Source organism: Branchiostoma lanceolatum, chromosome 4 (assembly GCF_035083965.1).
Source record: "Branchiostoma lanceolatum isolate klBraLanc5 chromosome 4, klBraLanc5.hap2, whole genome shotgun sequence".
NCBI lineage: Eukaryota > Metazoa > Chordata > Leptocardii > Amphioxiformes > Branchiostomatidae > Branchiostoma > Branchiostoma lanceolatum.
The window spans coordinates 23,975,646-24,003,181 of NC_089725.1; the positions used below are offsets into that span (position 1 = coordinate 23,975,646).

The 27,536-nt window shown below is 44.0% G+C and overlaps 1 protein-coding gene across 11 annotated transcripts in view; it reads right to left on the reverse strand.

Annotated features, from left to right (window-relative positions):
* Window positions 1–27,536, reverse strand: part of LOC136433516 (baculoviral IAP repeat-containing protein 6-like) — a 114,289-nt gene that overhangs the window by 49,197 nt on the left and 37,556 nt on the right. For 4 of the 11 annotated variants that reach the window (XM_066425814.1, XM_066425811.1, XM_066425804.1 and 1 more), the window contains exons 25-63: window positions 27,002–27,201; window positions 26,518–26,668; window positions 26,138–26,274; window positions 25,477–25,752; window positions 24,829–25,121; window positions 24,396–24,550; window positions 23,855–23,971; window positions 23,272–23,493; window positions 22,403–22,586; window positions 21,780–21,998; window positions 21,172–21,210; window positions 19,723–19,895; window positions 19,090–19,204; window positions 18,444–18,575; window positions 17,741–17,983; window positions 17,070–17,326; window positions 16,674–16,792; window positions 15,706–16,427; window positions 15,207–15,349; window positions 14,714–14,840; window positions 14,215–14,406; window positions 13,694–13,894; window positions 13,042–13,321; window positions 12,424–12,677; window positions 11,969–12,074; window positions 11,450–11,674; window positions 10,078–10,956; window positions 9,608–9,801; window positions 8,976–9,185; window positions 8,427–8,591; window positions 7,819–7,983; window positions 6,887–6,925; window positions 5,586–5,773; window positions 5,253–5,360; window positions 4,859–5,075; window positions 4,277–4,494; window positions 3,790–3,843; window positions 2,467–2,646; window positions 1,577–1,751 (exon numbers count right to left, since the gene is read on the reverse strand). In XM_066425814.1, the coding sequence (XP_066281911.1) occupies window positions 1,577–1,751; window positions 2,467–2,646; window positions 3,790–3,843; window positions 4,277–4,494; window positions 4,859–5,075; window positions 5,253–5,360; window positions 5,586–5,773; window positions 6,887–6,925; window positions 7,819–7,983; window positions 8,427–8,591; window positions 8,976–9,185; window positions 9,608–9,801; window positions 10,078–10,956; window positions 11,450–11,674; window positions 11,969–12,074; window positions 12,424–12,677; window positions 13,042–13,321; window positions 13,694–13,894; window positions 14,215–14,406; window positions 14,714–14,840; window positions 15,207–15,349; window positions 15,706–16,427; window positions 16,674–16,792; window positions 17,070–17,326; window positions 17,741–17,983; window positions 18,444–18,575; window positions 19,090–19,204; window positions 19,723–19,895; window positions 21,172–21,210; window positions 21,780–21,998; window positions 22,403–22,586; window positions 23,272–23,493; window positions 23,855–23,971; window positions 24,396–24,550; window positions 24,829–25,121; window positions 25,477–25,752; window positions 26,138–26,274; window positions 26,518–26,668; window positions 27,002–27,201 (8,074 nt within the window). The remainder of the gene's footprint in view (window positions 1–1,576; window positions 1,752–2,466; window positions 2,647–3,789; window positions 3,844–4,276; window positions 4,495–4,858; window positions 5,076–5,252; window positions 5,361–5,585; window positions 5,774–6,886; window positions 6,926–7,818; window positions 7,984–8,426; window positions 8,592–8,975; window positions 9,186–9,607; window positions 9,802–10,077; window positions 10,957–11,449; window positions 11,675–11,968; window positions 12,075–12,423; window positions 12,678–13,041; window positions 13,322–13,693; window positions 13,895–14,214; window positions 14,407–14,713; window positions 14,841–15,206; window positions 15,350–15,705; window positions 16,428–16,673; window positions 16,793–17,069; window positions 17,327–17,740; window positions 17,984–18,443; window positions 18,576–19,089; window positions 19,205–19,722; window positions 19,896–21,171; window positions 21,211–21,779; window positions 21,999–22,402; window positions 22,587–23,271; window positions 23,494–23,854; window positions 23,972–24,395; window positions 24,551–24,828; window positions 25,122–25,476; window positions 25,753–26,137; window positions 26,275–26,517; window positions 26,669–27,001; window positions 27,202–27,536) is intronic. The other 7 variants (XM_066425805.1, XM_066425806.1, XM_066425808.1 and 4 more) reach the window with 7 other exon arrangements.

Genomic DNA, 27,536 nt, shown 5'->3' on the forward strand with positions numbered 1-27,536 from the left:
TGATTAGTACATGCGGCATGAAGCTGCGGAAGTAATAAAAAGGACAAAATGCTGAAACTGCACCATACTCAAGAGTTCTCAGCCCCAGCTAACCCTTTTGGTCATGTTACACATACAAAACCTTCCTGTCACTTGCCCCAAGACTGGCCATCTGTTATATCTAAAGCCTTGTCCAATATATGTGGTAATTATTCTGCTATAGTATGAGATGTGGTCCCAATTACTGTGAGACAGAAATACAATGTAAAAACTATTGAAAACTAATTGGAGCACCACCTAAGATCAATGTTGTTGTTAAGGGTCCATATTCATCAAAGTTTCCATGACATTCACAATGGTATTTTCATCACTCAAGAGAATGTTACTCTACAAAACAGCATTTATCTCAATCATAGCAAACATTTTCCGACTTTCCTACATCATAATTTTCAAACCAACGGTGATGATAAAAGCAAAGTATCCACACTTTGGATTGCAGGAACATTAACATGTACAAAACTGACACATTCTCTAACATTCAAGAGGAGTCCCAGCACATGCCAGGAGAAGCTATGAAGTGCCACATCCTGGAAGACAACAAAGTGCTGTAAAACCAAAGACCTCAATACTTTTACTCCAAACTTGATCAAGCAGGCAGAATGGAGACAGTCCCAAGAATTGGGCCATGTTCAAAGGGTATGTAGCACTTAAGTGATGAAAAGTTGTTGGCTATGCTGGTGTCTAGACATGCAGGGGGAACAAATGAATGCTGAATCGCAAACATACAGCACGCCATGATAAAAGGGTCTTTACAATGATTGGTGAGCACCAATGTTATCAGGTACTTCAAATACAGGAAGGTATCTTTAAACTTGAGGGTCAATTTCTTGGCAAGAACTAATCAAGTGTATGTGTGATGGCTGCTTTCCGCTGACTCCAGTTGATCACACAACATCACGACTTTCAGCACCATGGTTAACACTGAGTCATAAACTGTGCTAATCATTCCTGTGTTAAACTGTGCTAATCAAACTTCAAAACACATGAAGCTATATGGAGGGGGAACTATCATTGTGGGTTGAAGATATGCAAACCATCACCACAGCAATGAAACATAAGTTACACTTACACAAAGGAAATAATGCATTACCATGGGATAAACCCTACTACAAGCTTATAATATACATACAAGAACACTATGACTAAAATATCGACTTTAACTTTCCTTGTCCTTGAGAACTGCTTAATCAAAGAGGCAAGGCCTGCCAACTACAGGAGATAACACAGTCCTACAAGGCCCCAGGCAGAGCTGTTATTGATGTACCTGACTCAGGCTTATCTATGTTGGACTTCTGTGACAGACAGTCAAAGCTTCGCAGACATTGCAGCGCACTTGTCTAGCATGAGATAACAACAAACACATTTGGTATCAGCATATATATGTCACATTAGCTGCATCAAGACTATCTTTCTAAAAGGCTCGAGAGTACTATCACAAGTGAGAATCTTTCAGTCGATACCACAAACAACGACGAGTGTCACACTTTGTTCTGCGATAGAATACAAAACTGTGATATAGTTGGAAAGTTGCTCCTACCTGAGTCATTGCGGAGGTAAGATGAGAGAGCTGGGATGAGACAGGAGTGGCTGAGTAATTCAGGGATGATGGTGGGGAGGGCAGTCTGCTGCACAGACAACATCTCCACCTGTCCCCCCTCCTCTCCCTCCTCCTCCGGGACATTTCCTCCAGGGTTGATGTAGCTGGCAAGGACCTGCGAACATCGGGCTTATTGTCATCAGAAGATCAGCAAAAATAAGCAACACGTAATGTACATGGGGTTTGTATGCCACATTTACAGCCTACTTATGAATAAGGCCATCAGTGTGTATGTATCACAAATGGGAAGAAATGTGATATTCATACATTGTAGCTCTGATGTACATTTTCATTTCAACTTCCGAAAATTCAATACAGAAAGTTTCTACCTATACCTGTACTTGCTCAAATATATTTCCAAGCATACAATCAGTACCAGATTCAGAATGTGAATGGCTAATGTAGTAAAGACTATAATGGAAAAGATGGTGATGGCATTGCCATTGATGGCGTGTGGTGACAAGGCTGCCATTTGTGTTAAGACACCACGTCAATCAGCATGCTGAGACACTACTCAGGCATTGATTGAAGTTTGAGAGCCCACCTGTAGCACACCAGTGCTATGGCCATGTGAGTAGGGTGTTTGCCTTTAATTTGGTACTTCGTGAGTTTGATCCCAGGCCGAGTAATACTGACGACTTAAAAAAAAGGGAATATACTGATTTCTCTGCTCAGCACTCAGCATTTAGGAAAGAGTATGGCAGTTAAACCCACACCCCTAACAGTGGACTAGCGCACTGCACAAAGTTGTGTGACCTAGGGCTACAGAAACTGAGATGTGCACAGCCCTACACACTTTCTGGTGTGGGAAGCACTTGAACTTAACTAACCTGTAGCAGACAGGTAACATGTTCTTCCTCCATACGCTGACGAGTCAGTGCCTGCTCCACGTCCCAGCCTGAGGTCGTTGACCCCGTCCCGAACCCTGTGCCTTTAGCCCAGTACAGCTGGCCTTTCTCCTGACCAGTCTCTGGGGCTGAGGTCGATGTCTCTTGCGCTGTCGGGAAGATCTACAACAAAACCACAACAGGACAACTTGTTTTATGGACACAAGACCATTGGTTCAAAAAACAATCCCTACATGAATTTCTGAACAAAAATGGCATCCTTCCTAAACCTTTCTGTCTACTACTCATGTCCTACCTGGCCAATCGTGTGTGATAACATAGAGCAGGTTAAAGGAAAATGATAGCCAGCTATGCACGTTCACAGTGTTGAAGATTTTCGACGACTCACAGGCAATAGTCACTGTAAAGTTTGTTGTTAAGCATATTAAAGCAGTGAGAAGTTGGTCATTTAAGAGTTGAAAGTTAATTCTATTCATCGCTAAAGCTCTTTAAGAAACATCAATAATACAAGTACAGCAATGAACTGGCTGAAAAAGATCAGGCAAACTTGTTACAGCAACAGTTAAGCAATAGCAACTATTGACTGTGAAGTAAAAGCTGAAGAAATGTAGTACATTACAATTATGACAGCTTGCCCATCTGTTATGTAAATAGAACCTGGTGTTATGAAATGCAACCAGTGTACAAAGCAGCAAATGTAAGGCATGGAACAATACAATAAAGTCAGCATCAGGACATCAAAAGATGGCAAAGCAAAGATCAGAGATAGCAGCCGAATGCAGTAATACTACAGCAATTGATACTGGTCCATAAACGTTTTTCTGCATAGTAAAGGTGCTAGAAAAGCCATCTGATACAACCATGTACAAACAGGTAAAAAAAATTAAATTTCTATGTTTAAAATCATTAATTTTCATGCAAACAAAATGGGACTTATGATTCTTTGCTGATAAAAATACAAATTTTCATCCTAGTAAACATTCCGGATCTACATTTGTTTATATATAATATAGGCAAATATATGGCAGTAAAGCTGCATTGCAACATGATGTGTCATACAAGTTCTGTTTATCATGTCATATCTAACCGCCATCATCCAATTAGAGAATAACATGACATTGGCAGGCTATATAGTATGACTCCTCCTTATGTGCAATTATGTTTAATCAACAGCAAAGCTTTTGGCACGCACACACGCACACAAATAGTCTAACACATGAACCATGAATAAGACATGGTCCCAACTCCCTCTCTTCATCAACATCTAAAGATAAACCAACACTAGACAGAGAATGAAATCCACACCTTGCCGTTATTCGGCTTTTCACTGGGCTTTTCCCCATTCTGTCCAGTAGAGGTCTGGGTTAGGGGAGAAAACAACATGAACTCCTCCGCCCATCATCAAACACACATGCCAACAATGCTGAACTGATACTTTTAGCACACTGCAACATCTATATGCAGCATGTCACAATACGGTTACAGTTGTCCAGACAAAGTACATGTATTAAATACATCGGTAATTACCATACTCAGCCACTGGATCAGTGTTTACTGCTGCAGTGAACTACTTCTGTGGCTGTGACTTGAATTTCCAGCAGAAGCATTTTGTATTTCACTTTCAGGGAGCAATGTGAGTAAAATAGTCTTTGGGCTGCATGTGATCTGGGACGTAAAGGTACATGTATATAGGAACAGGAACTGAAAGAGTAGAATGCTCCCATGGAATCTGACATCAAGTTGAACTGGCTGAAGAATAAACACATATTATACAGTCTACAAAACACGTTACCTCAGGTTGCGCCAGGCCTGTAACCTGCACCCTGGGTTCATGATGGCTCAGTACAGACAGGCAGGCCAGGATGAGGTGCAGTGCTCCGATCTCCAGGGTCATCCTGCGCAGCAGCACACCGTCGTCCGTGGTGAGGGGGGCCGAGTCAAACAGCTGCTTCAGCACGGAGAAGGGCAGGGTGGGGAGGGAGGTGGCGATGGGGGAGGACAGGATGTGACCTGGAAATTGGGAAAAAAGGTGTTTTAATCCATACATTGATGAAGGTTAGACATCCAGGTAATAAGTTATACCAAATAACAGTTACTCCAGAAACTGGACAAAATTTGGAAACGGTCAGACATTTCAGACAGCATCTGCTGTCTTTCGTCAGTGACTGGACGAAGAACTGGAGTTACCGGCTTTTAAACCAAAGCTCTGAATTGATATCTTAGTGAAGTTTCTAAGATGGTTCATTAGCTCTATAGTTCCTTTATCATGGAAATAGATTTCATTATGATGATTTCTCACAGGATAATGGGTCTTTCTCTAAAAGTTCTAGACTTATTTCATAAGATTCTATTTCTGAAAAATTCCATTGCTCACCTCCATCTCCATCATCCATGACTCCCAGCACCAGCCTCAGTAAGAACTGGGCTCTCTTCCTCTCCTTCAGCAGAACCTCCGCGTATCCCGGCAACCGTAGGAACAGTCCGAAGGCCGCCAGGGAGTGGGGAGGGATGGCGGGGGGAGCCCGGGCGCTTGGCCTGGGGGCTGACGGTTTACTGCTGTCTGAACCAGAAACAGTCACCTGCTCAGGAATCTGCAGAAATAATCACAATTATCAAACATGTCTTCATTCATGTATATGTAATATAGTATAATTCAACAGAATTCAAGTAAGAAAGTGTATCTCGGGATAATCCAGCTATCTAGTTCTTCCAGAGTCGTCAAATCATCCACATCAAGTGGAACTAGGAGTTAGACAGCACAGACTTACCTCGTAGGTGAGCTCCCCTGTTTGATCCACTGCAACCCACTCCATGGGATATTCCTTGTCACTGTCACCCAGCTTCTCAGAGCCTGATCCCACACAGGGTGTTTGAACCTGCAGTAACACAGAGACAATTGAACCTTTATCTACCAGTCCCTATGAATAAAACACAATACAGAATGTCTCAAACGCAAGGGTCAAAGAGTACAAAGATACATGTACGTGTCTTGATAAGGAGCAGAATTATAAGAATTGATGTTAACCATACAACAATATAGCCCCACAGCAGTGCATAAGTGGGTAATAAAGCAGAAAGACCAGAGTACAACATTTTCTCACCTGTCTGGTGATCTCTGGGTAGAGTAGAGGTAGATGTTCAGCGATGAGAGCCAGTCCGCCCATCCCGGCAAACACCTGGAGTGGAGACGGCAGGTGGGCGGTTCCCAGGAGGATCTCCTCAGGTATCAACTCCACAGGTGTCTCCTTTGGCTCTTTCTCCTCAAAGGCGTTTGGGAAGGAGTTCAGGTCTGCAGGGAGAAGATCTCAGATTAGTGATCATAGCCATGACTTGCCTTGTGATTTCACAGTCAAGTGACAAATAAGCATAAGAACCATTATGTAAAACAACTACATGTATGTAATCTGAGTCATACTGCATTTTACTCAGGCAGATTTATATCTGTGAATGACAGATAACTTAAAATTATAGGACAGACATCAGATTGCCTGGTCAAAATAAAGATTTTCTCAAAATGGGCTGCAATTTAATCAACAAGGATATCAATTATTGAATAACCTCTACATAATGACTAGTGTTGAGTTAGTATCACCAAGTCTCACAACTCTGTAAGAAAATATTTCAATCCAGTCACACATTACACTTCATAGAGGAAAACTTACAAGTTGCTAGTTGCTATAACAGTCACAAGAGAATACACCAATCTAGCATAGGATATTCATTAAGTTTTTAAGAGACTCAGCAAGGTACTCTTAATATGTAACTTGTGCCAGGGAATTGTCTTTGCCCACACAGCAGATAATTTGACACATTGGCAGTCTAGTTTGTCAGCACAAGTTCTTTAGAGCTATGCCAAGTGCCATGAATTTCCTATTTGACCTGTCCGCTGGGCTTTAATCAGATAGAAGCATGATTGGAAGAGACTGGGGAAAATTGTTGAGTGAAAATTTAATTACTTCTGTCGGGTACTCTACAAGGTTTTACTGAAATATTGGACAGAAGACTGCTGACGTTTAAAGACAGGGACATTCCCTAGTACATAATCCTCATTGTCATCATTTAGTTTAGGCTAAACCCAGTTCCAGGGATGTCCCTGTAGCTCAACTGTATGGCAGCACAGTTGGGCTCCTGGCTCCAATTAATTGGTAAATGTGAGGCTCTGGGAAGGGTATCTCTGTTGAGGCTGCACCCGTCTTTTGGAAGAGATGCAAAATGGGGTCACGTGTTTGAGGTGCCTCTAGCACGTTAAAGGGAAGGGCTAGCAAAAATATATGCTGCTACTGAAACTGCAAGGAAACTTGCTGCCCAATGTGCCACTAGGCACTGCAAGGATCTAAATGAAACCCAGTGCTAGATTGGTGCATCTTCTGGGAGACCTAGCAAAGCAGCATGCATGAATTACCCAGGGGTGCCTGGCTGGCCTCACCCTCCGGTTCTGAGTCTGCAAAATGACAGGGACACAACAGTGCATGGTGACTGCCATGGAGGAGTGTGGAAAATACAGGGTTTCCACAGCCACTGGTTAGGACACTTCCAGAGCAGCTACTCAATACAATATCATATTAGCACATCTGAACCTTTTTGAATTCAAATTCCCTTGAAATTCAAGGACCTTTGGTGATATCCATGACTTACAAAAACGTAAGGAAATTTGTTTCCATGCCTGCCCCTGGTGTTCTGTGAAAACCCTGAGAACACGACAGCTGAGCAACTGGCACAAATGGCAATGATGGAGCTGAGGAGGGCCACTACAGCTATGCTTCTTTTCTTTACCAGAGATGTGCCATGGTGTTTCATAGAAGTGAGCAACTTTTCACCAACACTAGCCTGACATTCCAGGACAGATAAGAGGAAGATCTTGGTCCTTTTTCTTATTGTTCAAATAAGACAAAAACAGTCTTTCATCACAGTGACTCACTGAGTAGTTGGAATGGTGATAAAGAATACTTTGGTACATCTCTGGTTGCATTATATTTCTGAAAGCATCTTTCTGATATTTTCAGAATCATTCTTGAAACCCTTACTTCCCTTGTTCTTCATGTTTCACATACGTTTCACATAAGTTGCAACTCATCATTCATATGTCATCCAAAGAACAAATTTTCATCTTGTATAAATGATGTTGATCGTTTTTGGTTATTCTCCTTGAGTCCAATAAAACTCTCTGCTCTTTGATATGCCTCCATTCAAAAGAGTTACCAAAGTCGAAAAATCCTTTGCTTTACACAGAATTTTTGCTCTGCAAAGACAAACACAAAACTCTTATGGAAAGACATTTACAGTGAACAGCATATCTTATCTTTGTCAGACCTGCTTTAACAACACTTCCGGCACCTTTTTCTGTCTTGAGCTTCTTGCTGTTGTCCGTCTTGACAGTGGGGACCTTCTTAGCAGACAGTTTCATGGTGAAGTCCAGGGAGGGGTAGCCTTGCGGCATGCCACGCTCCTGCAGCAGTACTACCAGCTGGGACAGGGTCATGTCGGATGGTAGGGGCTGGCCTGGGGGAGGGCGGTACATGTAAGCAGGTCATGTTTGTGGTATGATTTGTACTGAACATGCTTTTACTTGCTTGTACAATGTAAAGAAACTGACGATATCAGACTGTCATCTGGAAAAGGAAGACGAAATGAAAGACGCTAATAAAACAATGTACTACTGCAACAGAAGGGTTTAATGCAAAGGCCATAAAGAACTCAAAGCTACCATACTCTATACTTTATTTACAGTATGGTGATTTATGTATGCAGCATGTAGATGAGTGAGTCATAGCAAAGCCGCATTGCGCTACCACTAGCTACTTGAAAAAGCATCATGTTTCACCTTAGCTGAGGATGACTGCATCTGCATCTTTTGACCTGCGTATCCATGGTCACTTAAAAGCTCTTCGTAATGTGACTGACATGTTATAAATAACAGCACATTACAGAAAAGAGCGACATACCTGGCAGCAGCTTGTGATACAGAGACAAGACAGGGATGTTCATGGTTGCCGACAGGGACGATGCTGACTTATCAGATGTGGGCGGAGGGTTGCGGCCCCTACGAGTGGGAGGTCGGGGAGGGGTGGCCTTCTTCGAGTCAGACCTTTTAGCTTTAGACTTCAGGCCTGGAAAAAGAAATGTGTGAAGTAAGTGAATGTTACAGTAAGTGAATGCTAACTCACTACATCTGTCTGGGTTCTAGCACCAAAACTTAAAGGAACCAATCATTGCAAGAAACAAGTTAACAATGAGTTTTATCTAACTCTATTGTGATGATGTTTGTCCATCATTAGTTGATGTATAAATATATTGTTACACAAGCAAAACAAATCAGCAAAAGGACTCAGGGGAGAGCAATCAATCATTGCACTATGCAATAGAGTAAGTCTGTGCACATGTTGTTTATACAAAGCATTCTTCCACTGGCAGTATTGATAATGTCATTGTATATTTTCTTTTTATCTTCCTTCATCCCATCTAAATGGTAAAGCAGCACTGCTGAAATGCACCTTTGGCAAACATCTGACCTGCAGCCAGCGTGACCGTCTCCACCCCCTCCACTCCGTTCTCCGTGCTCTCCGCGGAGCTGCTCTCTCCCTGCGCCCCTTCCTTCTTCTTGGACTTGCTGACCTCCTCGTCGACCTTGATCTTCTCCTCACGGGTCTCCAGGAGTTTCTGGGTCAGAGACGGCGTGTCTGGGAACAAGAAAGTACCTGCATCTGTAAAACACACCATTGCAAAGTCTCTGGATTGGCACCGTCATCAGGGAGACAGGAGACACAAACAGTTGCAGGACAATCTTTAGAAATTGACCTATAGGAGAATGATATTTACTGGATGTCTAGGAGACATGTTACCTTATCTGAAGGCATACAATGTAAGTAATTGTTTACACACAACTTAAACTTATCACAATAAAAACCTGTATCACTTAAACTTTTCAAGACATAGGTGAACAGACATCTCTCATCATAATCCACTTAGTGTAACCCAAAACATTTGAGTGGCTCTACATGAGCCTTATTTTGTGGGGAACTGAGTTGGATTTTTTTTTTAAAGATAGTTGCGCACCTTTTTCAACTGCTGTAGATTTAAGTCATAGTAAATTACAGACAAAATACATGCAGAAAGCCAGACTAACCTGAGACCAGAGACAGCACCTCACTGCATGTGGAGGACAGCTTTGCACTGATGGTGCGGAACTTGTGCCCTGCCCCGTACATGGGGTGTTGGATGATGCCGGCGGTGGCGTTGGACTTGCCCTTGTAGAGCTGGCAGGGGGAGTGGATGAAGACTGTGATCTTCTCATCCTCCAGCATCAGCTGTAGGAACAACCTGGGAGGAACAAAGTAGATGTTTGTGTAACACAAAAGTTTGCAATCGCAAGCTCTTAGAAAATAGTACTGTACCATGTACATGGCTGCTGCCAGTAATCTGTAAGGCTGTGGACAGTAAGCAGCTGACCAGTAGTTATAGAGGACAGCAGCTTCAACACTGAGAAGTTGATCAAATTGCAAAATTAATAGATAAAAGACTTAAAATTACTTCAGTACGTCAAAAACCTTGTCTATTAAATAAATCACTTCGGAAATTTTGTCAGTCAACACTTACCTCCGAGTGAAACCTGAGATGACCAGGTTGTGAGTGCCGTGGCCCCTAGCAGGGAGGCTTTGTATCATCTCGCTCCGGTTTCTGATGACGCTGCACAGCACGGTCGACACCAGCTGCTGGTTCTCCTTGTGGCAGGACATCACCGAGGTGAAGAACGCTATGGTGGCGTTCTCAATGGCAGTCCTGTGCTGTCCACCCAGCATGTTGGTCGACGCTCTCTGTGAGGATGCGCTGGAGGATGCCGAATACTGGACAGCAGGAGAGGGAGGGGCGGTGTTGCATAGCATGGACAGTAGACATGGCCAGAAGATGTTTCCCTGGATGCCGCCCAGCCAGTCTTTCATCACATTGTCCATCGCCACACTCGCCAGGAAGTTCAGGACAGGAGCCACCAGGTCTGTGGTGATGCACAAGGTGTTGGGGTCCCTGCGGGGGGAGGTGGGCTCTTCGTCCTGCCGTAAGCACCTCTGGATCTCCCGGGTGCAGAACTCGTACAAGCCCTGGGCCAGCATGGCGGGGAAGCCCGAGTCAAGCAGCTGGGTGACGGCTTTCGGGGCCTGGCACGCGAACGCTAGCGTGTTGAGATGGCTCTCGTCCAGCACGAGGTGGCTGAAGTCCTGCACGGGGATAGTCTGCATGGGACTGTCGAAGTGGTCCATGTGAGCCTCCTTGGTGTCGTCGGAGATGGAGGCATTCCTGTCTTTGTTGTCATCCGTGGAGTTGGCGCTGGAGGCGGCCATGTTGAGGGAGATGCCCATCCACTCCAGCAGCATGGTGAAGTAGCGGGGGTTCACGTGGCACACGGAGCAGATCAGGGAGTCAACCGACTTCTTCAGCGGGGAGCCCAGATCCAGCACCATGGACCACTCGTAGATGGAGCTGTTGGAAAGCATAACAAATAACAATTTCACAAGACTAACAGAAAAAGAGATGCTACATCTGAACCTCACCTGTTCATGACTTTGACAAGAATGGTCAAGAATGGAAAAGTGGCATGATTTGAGAACTATTTTTGGGGGAAAAACTGCTTCTTTTGCAGATGCTGGTTTTGTTGTTCCAGGGACAACCTATGCTACAAAACGTATAATTTTTACTTTGGCTGGAGTATTGGCTTCTTTACTCTACTTTACTTTACTTTACTTTACTCTAATCTACTCTACTTTACTCTATTTGCTACTTTACTCTACTTACTACTTTATTGGCTAGAGTATAAGTTACTTTGGACTAAGTGGGGTAATTCATTCTGATTGTAACATTGCATTGGTTATGCATGTATAAAAGGACAGAAAGCAACACTAACTCTGCACTTAAACATATCTGTAACATTATGTAGACGTCCTCAAATGAGACATGTTTAAAAAGCAAAACTGACCTGAGGAAATCTTGTGAGAGGATGTCCAGTAGATTGTACTGCACAGGCAGCTCATAGCTGGCCCACACAATGGCAGCTACACAGTGGATATGTGCAGGTGATGGTGTACTCAGCACCTGCTCCACACTGCTCAAGGTGGCCATGGACCCACGGAAGGACATACAGCTGTGTCTTCTCAGCGCTACTCGAGCTGTGTCACCCAGCCAGGACAGCAAGGCTTGTACTCTGTGGGGACAAAAGTTTCACAATGAGCATTGACAGGATACAAAGTAAAATATCAGCAATCTTCTGTGGTATAAAAGCTGGACAGTATGCACTTGATAATCTGCAGGCTGACAGTCTTCTTTCTAGCACGAAGCTGTTCTGATAGACGCTCTGTTCTCAAAAAGTACCATTCAACTGTTAATAGCTACTCTTAAGAGACCATAGCAGGTATTATAACATAACACTTTTTTACTTTTGCTTTGTACAGACATTTTCGTTAGTGGATCAATGTATAATGTTACATGTATACCATACCTGTGCTCTGTTCCGAGGTCTTGTGTCATACCCAGTTGGTACACAATGTCTACTGTGGAGTCCGAGGAGATGCCATTCTGTCTGCCTAACAAACTTGGAGGGGACTCTGGAATAGAACAAAACAATAAACATTGCATTCAACAAAACGTAGGGGAAATGTATGATTCTGCTAGATAATGGTTAGTTACATAAGTAATCATTATGGTGAGATTTTTGTTAATAAAACCTTACCGTCCCTAGTTACATTTGTCGTATGATCGTCGTATGTTCTTGGGAGAGTCATGCACATGTCAAACAAATTCAGCTGTCTTGTTATGGAAAAGGCTGTCTTAGATCTTTGTCGGTGGTTGGTTCTGCCACATCCTGCTTGAAAATTCAACAACATCAAAATTGCACGACAGCCTACGACGAATGTAACTTTACCGTTACTAACTTTTACCACAGTATACACCCACCGTGTTCAGTTTGAAAGCAGGAGTTGTTCCTCAATAGGATGTCTATAAGGGCCAGACCCATCTCTGTGGAATGTAGACCGATCTTCAGCAGCACAGCCTCGATGTTACAGGCATACACCCCAGCATGCGGGGACAGCAGCAGGGCCACACAGGTGGTCATGAGGCTGGGTGTGGGGGCTGCAGCTGTGGCAATCAGCCCCTCGATGTCCTGGATATGTGTGAGGGTGTGGTGCAGGAGCCTCAGCCAGCCAACACTGAAACAGGATGATGCAAGAGTACATGGCATTAGCACCAATAATTTCTGCTGTGTGCATCCAGAAAAATGTCTTTATAGAGTGCAAAATACTTTCATATCGTTTGGAAAGATGACGCCACCATGAGAAGATACATACAAAAAGATCTCCAATCCAATGTCCCCCAGTATAATATATATTTAAACTGTGCATACCTGTGGGGTGTTGCACTAGAGATCTCCCAAACACACTGTTTTTCAAAGTAGCATATTTATGTAATCCAGTGGATTAATGTTAATGGCGGTTACCGGTACATAAACAATGTATTAGCAAAGACAAATTGGCAGTGAAACAAAAATGGAGAACAGCAGGACCCAACCCTCACCTTGATTTGGACACTGCATCTTCCGTCGGTACAAACGGGTTGTTGACCAGGGTTGTCGCCGTGTTTCCGAAGGCCGTGAGCCCGAACAGTAGGATCTGGGACAGGCCTATGGAGGAGGAGTCCCTCGGCCGCCTCAGCCTGAGGCAAATCGCCGTGGCGATCTCAGTCTTCTGCAGCACCAGCTTGATGAAGGTGAGGCCGCTGGTGGAGACAGGGCTGCTGACGGGGAGGAAGGAGGAGCCATCCCGGCTCACCTCCACACACACAGCAGATGGAGAGGCTGGGGATAGATGGAGATCAGTAACGTTTAAAACAGGAGGACTGTTTTATTTTGTCGAATGGACAACTGCTAGAGTTGCAGATACAGCAGTAGGTTGATAAGATTATCACCTCACCCCTGCTTATTAGAACTGCTATTTACCATAACTATGGTATGGGCAATGACTAATGTTTTACTGGTACTTATTTGCAAGTGAGGTGGCATAGAACTGTGCACCTCCTTCAATAAGATAATAACTGGCAGAGTTGCAGATGAAGCAGTAGGTTAATAAGATTATTTTCCCTGTTTACTTGAAACTGCTTTTATTTGGTAGTAAGGTGGGATATACATTACACATGGTGTGGTTAAGACTAATGTTGGACAAGTACTCACTTGCTAGCGAAGTGGCATGGGGCTGTATGTGCACCTCCTTCAGTAGGATGGCCACTGGCAGGTTGATGGTCAGGTTGCACCAGACCTCGTCTGGGATGAAGTGGTAGGACCACGCCGCTGAGCGAGCCCGACGGTGCGGAGGGGCTGCCTGGATCAGAACATCAGGGGGCTGGGTGGAGGGGCTGCTGCAGGTGATGGAGCCTATAGGAGGACACACAAACAAACATATAAATATAATGACATGCATGCACATGATGTAATGCAATGTTTTACTAATTTGTTGAAGAAAGTTTGGGTTTCTCTCCCTGTCCAATAGTCACATGTACTAATGTTGCAAATTTCCTGTAAATTTTTTTAAATGTTTAATGCTTTGCTGATAGATGAATCTTTCTTCCAATAGATATGAAAAGTAGATCAGATTGTGTGTATCATAGAAGGTACACAAAATCACAAGGTCTAAGAACTTTTTCCATGTTTTGATCTCACTTCCTACCAAAAAACAATACACGGCCATAGCATACCCAGCGGTGCAAAGTTGTGCAGGCCTTCCATGTTGTCCATATCAGTGTTAGCCACAGGCCGGGCCAGGGGAGGGGCCTTCAGACTCTTCCCACTGTCCAGGAAGCGCATGATGGTGGACACCAGGCTGGGGTTGGTGTTGATGGCTGACCGGTTGGACCGCACAAGGTTGGTACAGATCACCTGGATACCACCTGGAAGAAATCAACAAGGACTTGAAGCTCCTAAATCTAAGTCGTATTATTTTCTTTCCATTTTCAAACATTACTATATGATAGCTGTATAAAATGCTTGCTCTGCCAGAGGTACATGTATGTGAAAGTCAAACTATTGCCAGAGACAACCAAGACTCATTACTAATCAAGGCTTGTACTATCATTGATTTCCAATGTCTGGAAGCATGTGTAATTATTCTTACAGATCAGGAGTCATCACAGGACTTTCTGTTATTAGCTCTGTATAGCATATACTGAATTTGGAGTGATACATATATCAACCCACCCAGGTCGTTGAACGCCCGTATGGATTTCTCACAGTCCAGCACACGAAGGATGTACCACAGCAGTGGCTCAGACAGCTGACACATGGTTAGGGAACCTTGTTGTGTACTGAACCCACAGGACATGTACTGTAGAACAGTAATACATGAACTGGTCAGACACTATGAACAAGCACAGCATAAACCTGATCATAGGTAGTAATGTACACCAATAACAGACACTGCTTTGTAATAAAAAAAAATGAATGTACTGTAATAAAAAAGTTGTCAAAGTTTTCATATATTTAAGACAAACATGGTCATAAAAGGTTAAAAATTAGCTCAAAATTTCTGTAATCTTATCAAGCTGTGATCCATCAAGCCACAATGTATTCCTTTTCCTTTCCTTCAGCTTAATACAGTCATCCTGCTTTCATTTCATCTTCTATACATAGCACATTCAAAATTATAGCTCACATAATTATCATTTGTGAACTAACTGCTACGGTAATGTACCTGCAGTATTGGTTGCAGCACCAGTTCTATCTGTGTGGCTTTGTTGTTCAGGGCACAGAGGATCATGAAGATGCCGTCTCCTGCGGACAGGGGGTCCGAGGTGGCAAAACTGTCATTCATGGTGATGTGCAGACCACTGCTTCCTGTAGGAACAATAGATATGATGGAAAATGGATAAACTGCCTTTTGTTCCACTATGTACACTGTGTAATTATAAGTGATGTTTATGATGTTCATCTATCGTGTTTGATGAGGACCTGAACTTCAGTCTTAGGGAATGGCTAATCAGTCCTTGCATGCCAAGTAAAGGAAGTTATACTTCATTCAAATTATTTTCAAACAGATATGGCGTGAAATTGAGAAAGCCTTAAGAGGTGCATACTAAGCATGCTAAGAGAAATCATGGCAAAGTTAATGTCCCTGTGACAGCTTGATACAGAGCAATGAAATGCTCCCAAGGAAAATGTTTCTAAAATTACTACAGAGTTATGTTACTGACCTATTATCATAGCCATGGTGTTGCTATTGCAGCCACTGAGTGCTGACAGCAGGTAGGCCATGGTGTTGGAGTGACCCAGAACCAGGTCTGCCAGACACTTCTGCTTCTTCTCCCAGCCTTGTGTCTCTGTCACGTGTGAACACGACGTGAACTTCGGTTTCTTCTCGGGGGATCCCGTACCAGACTCAGACTTCTCCTCGTCAGACGCACTGACGCTGACATTCAGTCCCGGAGACTGCGTGGTGGCAAGCTTGCTAGAGTCTGTGGAATTTCTGTTCAGTTCGGAAAAGTTGGTCTGTATGATGAGTTCTGTGGAGTTGTTGCTCTCCCCCTCTGCCTCGGCGCCCACGCTGGGAGTCCTGTGGGTCATTTGGAACAATCTGGACTGAGGCAGCGGGATCTTGACCAGCGTCTTGACCAGCTTGAGTAGATTGCACATGAGAACATCGCGATTCCCCTCCCCCAAGGACCTGGCGTCCGCCGGACGTAATATACTTGCGAACAGGCCGCCGAAGCACGAACGAGCGCTAACACTGTTGTCGGATTGACTGCGTGAGTTTAAGGACTCTGAACACATGATGTAGCTGTACACTAGGGAGGAGATGGACTCTATAACACCCATCGCTGTGGTTGTGTCTACAGACTCAAAGTTCTGCTCAAGAATGAAGTCCAGGAAGTGGACCTGGGTGTCCAACGGTCCCAAGCACAACTGGAACGCTCCCCTGAAACAAACATTACAGTCATGTTAGCACAATATACATGTAATAGAACAGAACTAAAAGACTCAAATCGATTCTTGAGAAAGACGAATTAAGTTGTATATAGCCAAATTCCGTCTCAACACTATCATTTTCCCAGCGGCACAAATAAAAGATTCAAATGTGTTCATCTATTCAAAATGCTCAACAGAACATGTAAAAATACAACTACAGTAAACTTAAGACTAGCAGGAAGCCCAGAAGACGTACCTATCACTGGCAAGAATGTACACCAGACGCAGCATGAGGTCCTGGAACTTGTCCATGTTGCTGTGCAACTGTAGCCTCACCAAGAAGTCTTGGAACGCCTGAGTTACCGTTGGACCGTACTAAACACATAACACAAGACACCAAAAACTCAATAAGGCAATGAAAACCCTATACCTGAAAGACTAAAACAACTGGAAAAACAGCCTTCTCTTGTACACTTCAATGATAGTTGCTTCTGTATCTAAGACTTCTTTTTTTAACCCAAAGTCATCTTTTACATGTAACATTAGTGTTCAATGTAGCTACAAACTTTTGCTCATTCAATACCATCAATTAATACAAGCTACAAAAACATACAAGACAATCAATCTGAAATATATGGTGGTAAATCCAAACCTGAACATTAGTGCTGCTAGGCGTGGGTGGCCCCTGTACAGTGGCTCCAGACAGGAAGCGTATGACGACCGGGATGATGTTGCTATCTGCGATGATGCTACTGGCCAGCCAGATGTCGGAGGTGTCCAGAGGGCTGGCCTGCATGGCGGGGGTCCTGATGTTGGCCATGAGGCTGAGGGTGTTCCAGGCCAGGCACCAGGAGCGCACGGGCATGTTGGGGAACCAGGACAGGCAGGACAACAGGCTGCTGATGGACCCTGGGGGGGAAACAAAGGGGTTGGTCAGGAACATCAGGCTGGGTCAGACAAAAATAGAAAGTTGACTGCACCTTATTACAGTCAAACCTGCACTGGTGACCACCTCTGCACAAGGATCACCTTGTCATTGTGGACACTATTTGGTTGTTATTAAGTATCCTGTCTATAGCCGCCAACTGTCTAATGTGTGACCATTTTCTACAAGTCCTCTTAGTGGTCACTACAGAGAGGTTTGATTGATATATAAAATGCTTCATAGTGTTGCCAAGATACAAGACATCAAATAACAAACATTGTCTGGCCTGATACTCCATCAGTCAGTCAGCAACAGCAAATATGAGGGCTATGCACAGACAAATTATTGTTGTTCTTAAAATAGTACAGAAGTGTACTCTAAATTCTGGCGACTCCTACCTTCATTGAGTGGGATGGTGGGAACCTTGCTGGAGTCAAACCCGGAGGAGGTGCCCTCCCCGTTCTCGTTCAGGGTGAGCCACAGCTGCAGCAGCAGGTCCAGCTGCACCCGCTGCAGCTGCAGCTGCCCGAACAGGTGGTTGAAGCAGGTGCTGAGCACCAGCGGGGAGCTGATGGCGGACTGGGGGGTCACAAACATGTCCTGCACCAGGGAGTCGTCCGTCAGCGGCTGCTGATGGGCACCTGCAGGGGGAAGATTTAGCTTTAGAGTTTAAAGTGAAACATGTTCAGTCCACAGTTATTCTCAATTACAATGGATTGTTGTGCTAAATTCTCCTATGACGTACACTAATTATTGTGAAGTGTCAAAACAATACATCATATTCAGAACTCCTTAACAACTGATCATAACAGTAATATTTTCAGCGTACTTGTGTGTACTTACCACAAGATAGCTTGGCATATCACCAGTGTCCATAGTACAAGAAATCCTTTACAGAGCCAAGATAATGCCACACACATAGATTTAACACCACACATACATTTGTATGTTTGGACTACTGGGGCAATGATGTAATTTGGGCCTCCTTTCGGAAGAAGACTGAACTTATGAGCAGACAGTAACTGTGATTGAGTTTTCATGAAGTCTTGTTGCTATGGAAAATGCAGTAACAGGTATAAGGGATACTTAAACATGACTCACCAGTTGGTACCAGTGGTGTTGACACCACGTGATGGAACGACTCAGCAGCCTCTGACTCCATCCTCTTCAGCAGGACATCAGCCCTGGTCCACACACCCACCTCCAGCCGACTGTCCATGGCCAGGGAGATACCTGTAGGGGGAGAATGATGTGTGTACTGTCTATTACATCTGTTCGATATCCCCACATCCCCTCATGTCAAATTATTCCCTCTACACCACCTCCAAACCCTGAACGGAAGAGGTCATTTATATCTGTGTACATACCCCAATGTTTCAAACAACAGGGAAGGTTTTTAGGCCTCATATGAAATCCTGCTGTTCTTAACTGTTCTGCTGAAAGCACTGGAAACCAAAGCATGAATTATAGAACATGTATGCTACAGGGTACATTTGCGCATATTATACTGAAGTAAGTGCTATCAAAATTTTTCCTTCTAAAATAAGGGAAAGCAAAATTTCAACAAAAGCTTACAATCCTTTCAAAATGCATACTTTGCATGCAATTGAAAGAATAATGAGGAACAACTAAGTGTAAATTAATACTGACTTGATATGAAGGCAATACAATACCCCTGACCATCTTTATGTTAGTAATTGTTGTAATGTTCAACAAAATAGCAAAACAGTCCGTGTGGATGTCTTACTTTTCTGCCCAAGAGACTCTCCAGAAGCGCTAGCTGCCAGGGTGTTCAGTGTCAGCTGGGTGTCCCTCCGTGCAAACTTGGGTGAGCCAGCCATGTTGAAGCTGCCTTTCACCTTCTGTATAAGACAAGGAGAAATATTTAGGCTTTTGTGAATTTCTTCATGCCATATCATTGGCCTTATCATGTGCTATAACAGTCCATGCTCAACAAGTCCCAAGCCACCCGGGTGCCCCAAACCTGTTTTACTGACTTCCCAGGGCAGACCAGCTGTCAATGGACTATACCAAACTACTTTAAGGAATGGGGGTGTTGGCATGTAATGCTGCAGCACATACTGCTAGGGGGGGCCAAAATTGCCAGATTTCTTCAAAACCTCAATAACTACCTACATACTAAAATTCATACAAATCCATGAAAAGGATATTGAGTTACAGTTGCAAACAGACATATACCTCCAAAAACAATACCCCAGTCGGAGGTGAACCTCCTTCCCGGAGGTAACAGAAATGCAGGTAAGGTACATTGTATACAATCATGTACAATGTCATGATTGTGCAAAATGTCCCAACCCTCTATATGGGCCTGAATGGCATTAAAAACATGACATGAAAAGACATGCTAATGTCCCCATACCTTTACCTTGCTAGGTGTGTAGTTGGGAAACAGGATCTTGAGCTCGGCGTTGATCTCCTCCTCCAGGTGCTCATCCTCGTCCACCAGCAGGAAGTCCACCAGCATGGCTCCGTCCTTGTCAAAGTTGTCCCCAGGGGACTCTTGTTTGTCCGCCTGGGGCGTGTTGGTGGCACCTAGAGAGAGAACAACAGCAGCACAGTCAGGACACACCAACACTTCAATCCTCAGCCAGCTGGAAACTCCAGCAACCCAGTTGCCATACAGTGTTTCTTGGAACTGTTTTCTCCTTGACAACACGTCTGATAACAACGTAAATACTATACAGACACCATGCTTGCCAAGTGATACATGTATTCTTTTTCTTTATTGTAGAAAATTTATTAGTGGAATAAACTTGACCAGCTCAGAAAGGGATCACAGAATTGGCCTGTGATAACTAACTCAATGAAGAGTTGGTGTTGGAAGGACTTTTGCTCTTTGGCTACAGTATACTGCACATGAGTCCAATGGAGAATGGACTGCGTTTGATACACAGTATGCAAGTGATATCAATCTGGTACCTATGGTGACAGTAGCACTACAATGTACTTCTGGCACATCAAATGTTATATACTACAGATATTTGGTGCCAACCTCAGTATACCAAACAACTGGAAGAAAAACCTTCAAGACCATTTAAGTTGCAACAAAAAAATCCACAGCAGCGCAGAAGGGTAAAATACACCAACTAAAACATTATCACACTTAAACTTTAGGTTAGCAGAACATAAGAATGAAGAGGCCATGCACAGTGCCCAGCACATATACTGTGTGTACACACTTAACCAAGTTGTCAGAATAAAAATCAAAAGACAACATTCTTCCATAAGCTTTTGCCTATAGATTTACTAAGCCAATAATTGTAAATTTGGTGAAATTTGTGCATTATTTTTTCCACTCCTTTATAAAAGCTGGTCCTTTATACAGTTACACTAAAAAAACTTATGTTAGACACTCTGATTTGAAAATATTATGTTTAACAGGAGGATGTGACTCTCAAGTTTAACTATTCGAAGACATTGCACATGTACATGTATGACCTAGCATGCTTCAGACTACAGCTCAGGTTATGGCGACTCCTCCTGAGCAGATGTACATAGAGCATGCAGCATTCAGTCTCAGACATTACTGCAGTATCTATGGCAACGACAGCACAGCCCAGTTCATACCATCAGAGGGAAAAGAAGAAAAACAATTGATACATGTGAATGTGAATACAGAGTAAGAACAGTACCATTGCTTGATAAGGATAAAGTCTTTTATACAACAGTAAGCTGTGGCTACGTGAACGAATGAATTTTTAAATGTGGAGCAGGAAAATGTTGATGCTGTGCTCTTCACACAGACAGCAGCTTTACCAGGTAGAACTGTGCTGTGCTATCTGAGTGGTTATTTATGGAGGATACTTGCATGGAGGCTTGAAAAGTACAAAGTCAAGCAATCCGTCACCTGGGGCAGACAAAATGCCAAGATGTCAGATGGCCATGTTAGAGAGAGGTGCTGAGTAATAGTTCACACACAGGACAGGTAAAAACACAGGACAACTTTCACACAGGGGTTCACTTCTCTGTGACACTCAAGGCTATGTTCCACAGACGCAGTGAGGATACTACTGTCATACGTTCTACAGATAGGAGATCACCGATGTGCCATGATAAGGCTAACCCCACTAAAATGAACAATAAGTACTGAGTAGTAAATAGAAGGTAACATTCAGTTGGCTCTATGCCATTGTCTCTGTGTGAAGTACTGTACAACTATTGTACACGTGTCAATACTTGACAATTAGTGGTAAGCTAAGACCTAACGGAGACAAGGAAAATAAGGTTAACTTGTACCAGGGACAATTAAGCTTCATAATCAAATAAACATTGATGAACGTACTATTAATGCTATTAATCTGTAAGTTTTTCCTTCACATTCACAATGCACATGTTTCTGTTACATATATCTAGCAGCACTACCAACAGCTGCGGTACAACCACAGAACAAACACTGCACAAAGCTGAGGATCATACCATTAGCTGTAGGAGGGGTGGAACCACTTGGCAGGTCCTGTTTGGCCTCGGATGTGTCCATCCCCTCTATGTTCTCCTCCACACTGGGGGGAGACTCTGAGGGGGGCGATGGTGGGGAGGGGGGTGACTCCTCCCCCTCCACCTCCCCCATCAGGTCCTCATCGGGGGTGTTTTCCAAGGTCACCCCAGGAGAGCAGGTCATGGGGTACAGTCTTTCACCTGGGGAAATAAACAAACCAATATTTTACCTTCAAAATGTCAATTTACATATATCCGTTAAAAGTTGTATTCCCCTGAAACATTCAAGATGCAAGTATACATTTTGTAAAATTCACTATAATGCTATGATGTTGTTTATGATTTGGCCATGATTTTTCTCTTTATCTATTTACCATAATGTGAGAGTGTTGTTTCATGTACAGACATTCGTGTATTTATTTGGAATGTTGCAGGATGTAACAACATGGAAATTTTAGAGTAATTAGCAAACAAAGAGGAGTGGTTCTATTACTTGAGAAAGTAATCTCCTTAGACTAAATGACGTGTTTATAAATTATTGAAATCGTCCAGGATATATTTTACCACATCCAAACAAAAGAAAATTTTTCAAAACATCACAGTACCTTCCAGTACATCCTTCATGAGACATGTGATGGCGTGGTGTGCCCAGGGCCCGCCCCAGGAGATGCTGCCCCTGTTGTAGTCCGAGCCCACGCACAGCAGCAGCAGCTGTTCCAACTGCCTCTCACTCATCATCTCGGACAGGGTGATGGCTGGACGGGTGGCGCCTGCGATCCGGGCTATCACCTGTAGGTGTTTGGAGAGAGAAATGGATTACACAATGCTCATAAGGCCATACTGAATGGGTTATATGGATGACATCCAGAAAAAAAATGGGCTAAAAAAAAGGATGCCTTCATTATGAAACCTAAGTGGTCAGGAAGGATTTAAAAATGACTGAACTTACAACATGGTACAAAAAACAATAGATTTTTCATTTTTGTTGGAAGACAGTCTAGCTTCTCCTACATTTTAGCTGTGTGAATCTCCAGCTGGGTCTGTCATTGGCAAGGTCCTCCCAGTGCTCTGTGTCCATATCAAGAGCCGACAGGCACTACTATGTACCTTACAGATGACCAGGAACACTAGGCTACACTACTATGTACCTTACAGATGACCAGGAACACTAGGCTGCACTACTACGTACCTTACAGATGACCAGGAACACTAGGCTACACTACCACCTACCTTACAGATGACCAGGAACACTAGGCTGCACTACTACGTACCTTACAGATGACCAGGAACACTAGGCTACACTACCTCGTACCTTACAGATGACCAGGAACACTAGGCTACACTACTACGTACCTTACAGATGACCAAAACACTAGGCTACACTACTACGTACATTACAGATGACCAAAACACTAGGCTACACTACTACGTACCTTACAGATGACCAAGAACACTGGGCTACACTACTACGTACCTTACAGATGACCAGGAACAGGTCCACATGGCAGGTGAAGTCCATGTTGAGCAGCAGCGCCACCAGGCCTCTCACCACGGGAATGCACTGCTTCCTGCCCAGCTGGCACAGGACCAGGTCCGTCTCCGGGCTGCCCCGCCCCGAGTCGGACGCCCCCTCCTCCTCCTGTCTGTACAGGCTGGGGTGGGTGGTTCTTCTCAGAGTCATGATATCTTTGAAATGCTGTGGAGGAAAACAAAATGGCTTTATCTGGAAGGACGCTTCACGAGCAATAGTCAGGACCACAACTTCTCCTCCTTACAGCCCCGGAAAACAGCTAGTTTCACAACCCTCCATAGCCTGGATGCCACACTGTTTCCAGGGCCAGCTCCTCAGTTCAAGAGCCAACATGTCCTTGGTAACAGGAGTTGTTGGCCCTAGGGCCAAGGAGCTGGCCTATGTAGACCCTGGAAACAGTCTGGTATTCAGACTAAACCCTTCAGAACTTTCCAGAAACATCTTCTTCAATCTGAAAATCATTACTACATCGTTATAATTCCAGAATCTTCAGTATCAGAAGAATAAAAGAGTCTTCCTGTCCCACCACCTTATCTGCATGGGCTTTCATCTGCTTCTTAAAGACATTCAGCTGCATCTTCTCGTAGCTGGACTTGGGTTCACTGCCTCCCTTCAGACTGGACATCAGCATCTTCTGTTTTGCCTGTGGACATGACCAATGTAACATACTCAACATGTTGAAGAAAATTTGTACTGTGGTTTCCAACACAAAAACTGAACTTACCCAAATTTTTGACTGTCCAACTCAAGTCTTTGGGGAATGAGCAATCCACTATTTTTGTGATGTCAAGTTATGCACATTGAACACGTGACTTGGTGAGCAGAGGATCAGCGTGATGTCAAATACACAGTGGATTGCTCACTCCTTGACAAAGACTGTAGTTGGACATTTGAAAATCCAATTTTTGTGCTGGAAATTACATATCAAACTTGCTTCAGAATGGTTTCTACCAACCAAAATGAATTTTCAAACTAATGCTAAGCATTTAACTTATTCAATAAACAAATAGAATAGCAAGCAAGTTTAACTTTGTAGAGAACAACGTATGAAAGGCAAAGTAACACACCTGTAAGTCTAGGATCTCCTGTTTCTGGTGGAGGAGAGTTTTCTTCAGCTTCCTGCGCAGGAGTTTGGTGGCGCCCGTGCGGCTGGAGCTGGACTGGGAGTTGGGAGGCTGCATCTCGTTTCCCACAAAGTCCCATCGAGAAGGGAAATTGCTTCCTAGAAATTGAGAAACGAAGGTCACCATTTGAACTAAGATAAACTAGACTCACTACGAAAAGTGGAAGCTCGAGAAGCCTTTAGACGGCATCCACCATTTTTCTTCAGCTCTGATTGTCACGTGACCTGGGAGAGGTCACAATGTCACGTGACACAAGGGTGTTCTAGATGGGCGGAGATGGTCAACCTTGTAGACGTGCTGTACAAAAGACCAACATAGAGTAACATTTGATTCCTTTACAAGTGTTGTTACATATCTCTAAAACTGCCAAACCCACCCTCTTCCTCCCTGGCGACCTTGCGGGGAGGGCAGCCATTGCTGTCCTCCTCGTCCCCATTGCCTCTGCTGGCCGTGCTGTCCAGTATCCTGGACAGGAACAGCAGCACCCAGCTGATCAGCGGCAGGTCCAGCGTGCCCAGCTCCTCTGCCACGTTGTCCGTCTGTCCTGACCCATCCCTCTGCAGGGGGGCCAGTAGCCTGGACACCAGGCCTAGCAAGCTCTCCAGAATCCCTCCGCATGTGCTGACAGACATGGACTTTTGTCCCAGGCTAGTCAGTAGTACAAATAATCTGGGAAACAGAGGAGGAATGGTCATGAAGAAAATGCCTTACTATGGAGAACTTTAACATTTCAGAGCAACTGTTAATAACACTTTACATACAAGATGCCTTCAACATATGTCTAGATACTTGAGTGTTCATCTCATCTATCCCTTAGTCTAACTACCTGACCATTGGAGACCTACTGAGATCTGACAAGTTTTCTCCACCCATCTTCTTAGTGTTTCACTTAGTGTCATGTTAGTCCATTTGCTGATATCCTCCTCCTATCTTTTCCATTGCCTAACCCTCTTTCTTCTTCATTCCTTTCTTCCAAAACACTTCAGTGTTGTGGAATCATAATCATCATCATGATGAATCTCACCTGTCCTGAGGAAACAGCACGTTCTGCTCAGAGTTGAAGAGCTCCTGCAGCCCTCTGGCCAGGAAGTCTCCCCACCATCCCTGCGCCCCGCACAGTCTAAGCAGGAGCCCGCCCGCCTTCTGCCGCAGGGTGGGGCTGCCGTGCACGCACAGGTGCTTGAACAGGCGCTCGCACACGTCCGGCTGGAAAAAGTCCACTATTGCACTGTCTGTGTCTGGGAGGCTGGGCGACGTGCTCAGGCTGATCAGGATGTCTAACAGGGATTCTGATAGAACCCTGGGAGAAACAAACAAATGTTGTTAGCAAGTGTCACATACCACCAATGCTGAGGACAAATTTACCACCACTGCTGCTAAGCCAGGTTGACAACATGTGCCAGGCAATGAGGGATAGAGGCACATGGGCAGCCATCATGAGTCGAGACTGGAGAAAGCCGGACTTGACATAAGCAAGCAGCAAGTAAGCAAGCTGAGCCAAATTAGTTAGTGAAAATGCCACATTTCCAAATTATATACAAAATGGTTGCCTCTTTGAGAAATATTCCTCTTAACTAATGGGGCAAAATTTCCTTAAAAGTTACAAACAAATCCTCCTGAACACTTCAAAATGCACAGAAATATTACACAAATTGATCAATTTTTAGAGCTGCCTTTCCTCTGACCTGAGTTTGTCAGTAGATGAGATCCTCAGTTGTTGGGAGAGGTTGCTGGATGCAGGGATATGGTAGGTGGGCAGACCAGCAGAAGCCCTCATGATTCGAGCAATAGCATGGTGTACCAGGTTGGACTGGAGTTGAAGCTGTAAGTAACAAACAACGATTACTCCTTACTTACAGACATAGACTGTACTATTATGCCTACACACAGTTTTTGTTAACATTTCATAAATCTTCAAATCAGTTTGAACATTGAATGACAACCCTTCTAGTTGAACTGCTCCACTTTGAAAGTCCTTGATCCATTGTGTACAGTAAGGAACCTCAAAGTTTATCTCATTCTAAGTCAAATTTCACCAACATCAGCCCTCTCCAAACCTCCTCACCTGTATGCAGTCATTGTAAGCCTGCTGCACTTTCACATCTTCCTCCTTCGTCTCCGGAGTGCCCCTCTTGAGGGAGGCCAGGCCCCAGGTGGTTTGGGGCAGGTCCAGGCTGCTCAACAGGCTGTCTAGTCGGTTACAGGCCAGGCTGTACCTGTGGGAGTCGGTCAAACATTATACGAAGTGCTAACATATGGCATTTATGGACCATTGCATGAAATTATCACAAGGAACACGGTATAGTCCACAGGCTAGTTGTTTTAAAGTGTAAAAACAAACAATAAGTACATTCTGTACTATTTGTACTACTGGTAATTCATAATACTGCGAGACTTACGAATGCCTACAAACAAAAAAGTTGTTTTCTGCCATACCAACTGACTTCCAACCATACTGTAGGTTGCCCAAATTACAATTGGGAGGATTGTTCTCTATCCATGTACACAGTTATTTTTCTTCAGTCTGAGTAGGCAGTTGCATGACTAACCTGCATTGTATGTCCTCCTGTAGGGCGACCAGTAGCTGTAGATGCTGTTCTACACTGGCCACACGGCCTTGCCCCTCCTCAGCACCACTGCTGCCGGCAGCCTCTCTCTCCCAGGGGAAGATACAGGTGTGTCCGTAGAACTGGCCCACAGGGATCTTGGACCGGGTGGTGCCACTGCCATACCTGCCTATTACTGTGATCTGCAAGAAATCAGGGCATGAAAGACATGAACGCCAAGTTAAATGCTGCCATCTAGTACCTTTTAGCAATTAAGTTACTGCTTTGCCTTTATCATTCTAACTTTCAGTATAACTTACATAAAGTTAGAGCTGCAAGATGCTAAAGCTTACCCTTCAGCATAAAGCTGTTTTTATTGGTGATAAGGTCATAAAAAGCAGGGAGAGGGTTAAACAAAGTGATTCAATATTATGTATATCAAAGGAGAAGCTTAATCTTTTTATCTTAAACTTGAAGTTAGAGTAAAGTTTACTTCAATATCAGTAACATATAAATTGAAACAAAGAAGTCCTGATAA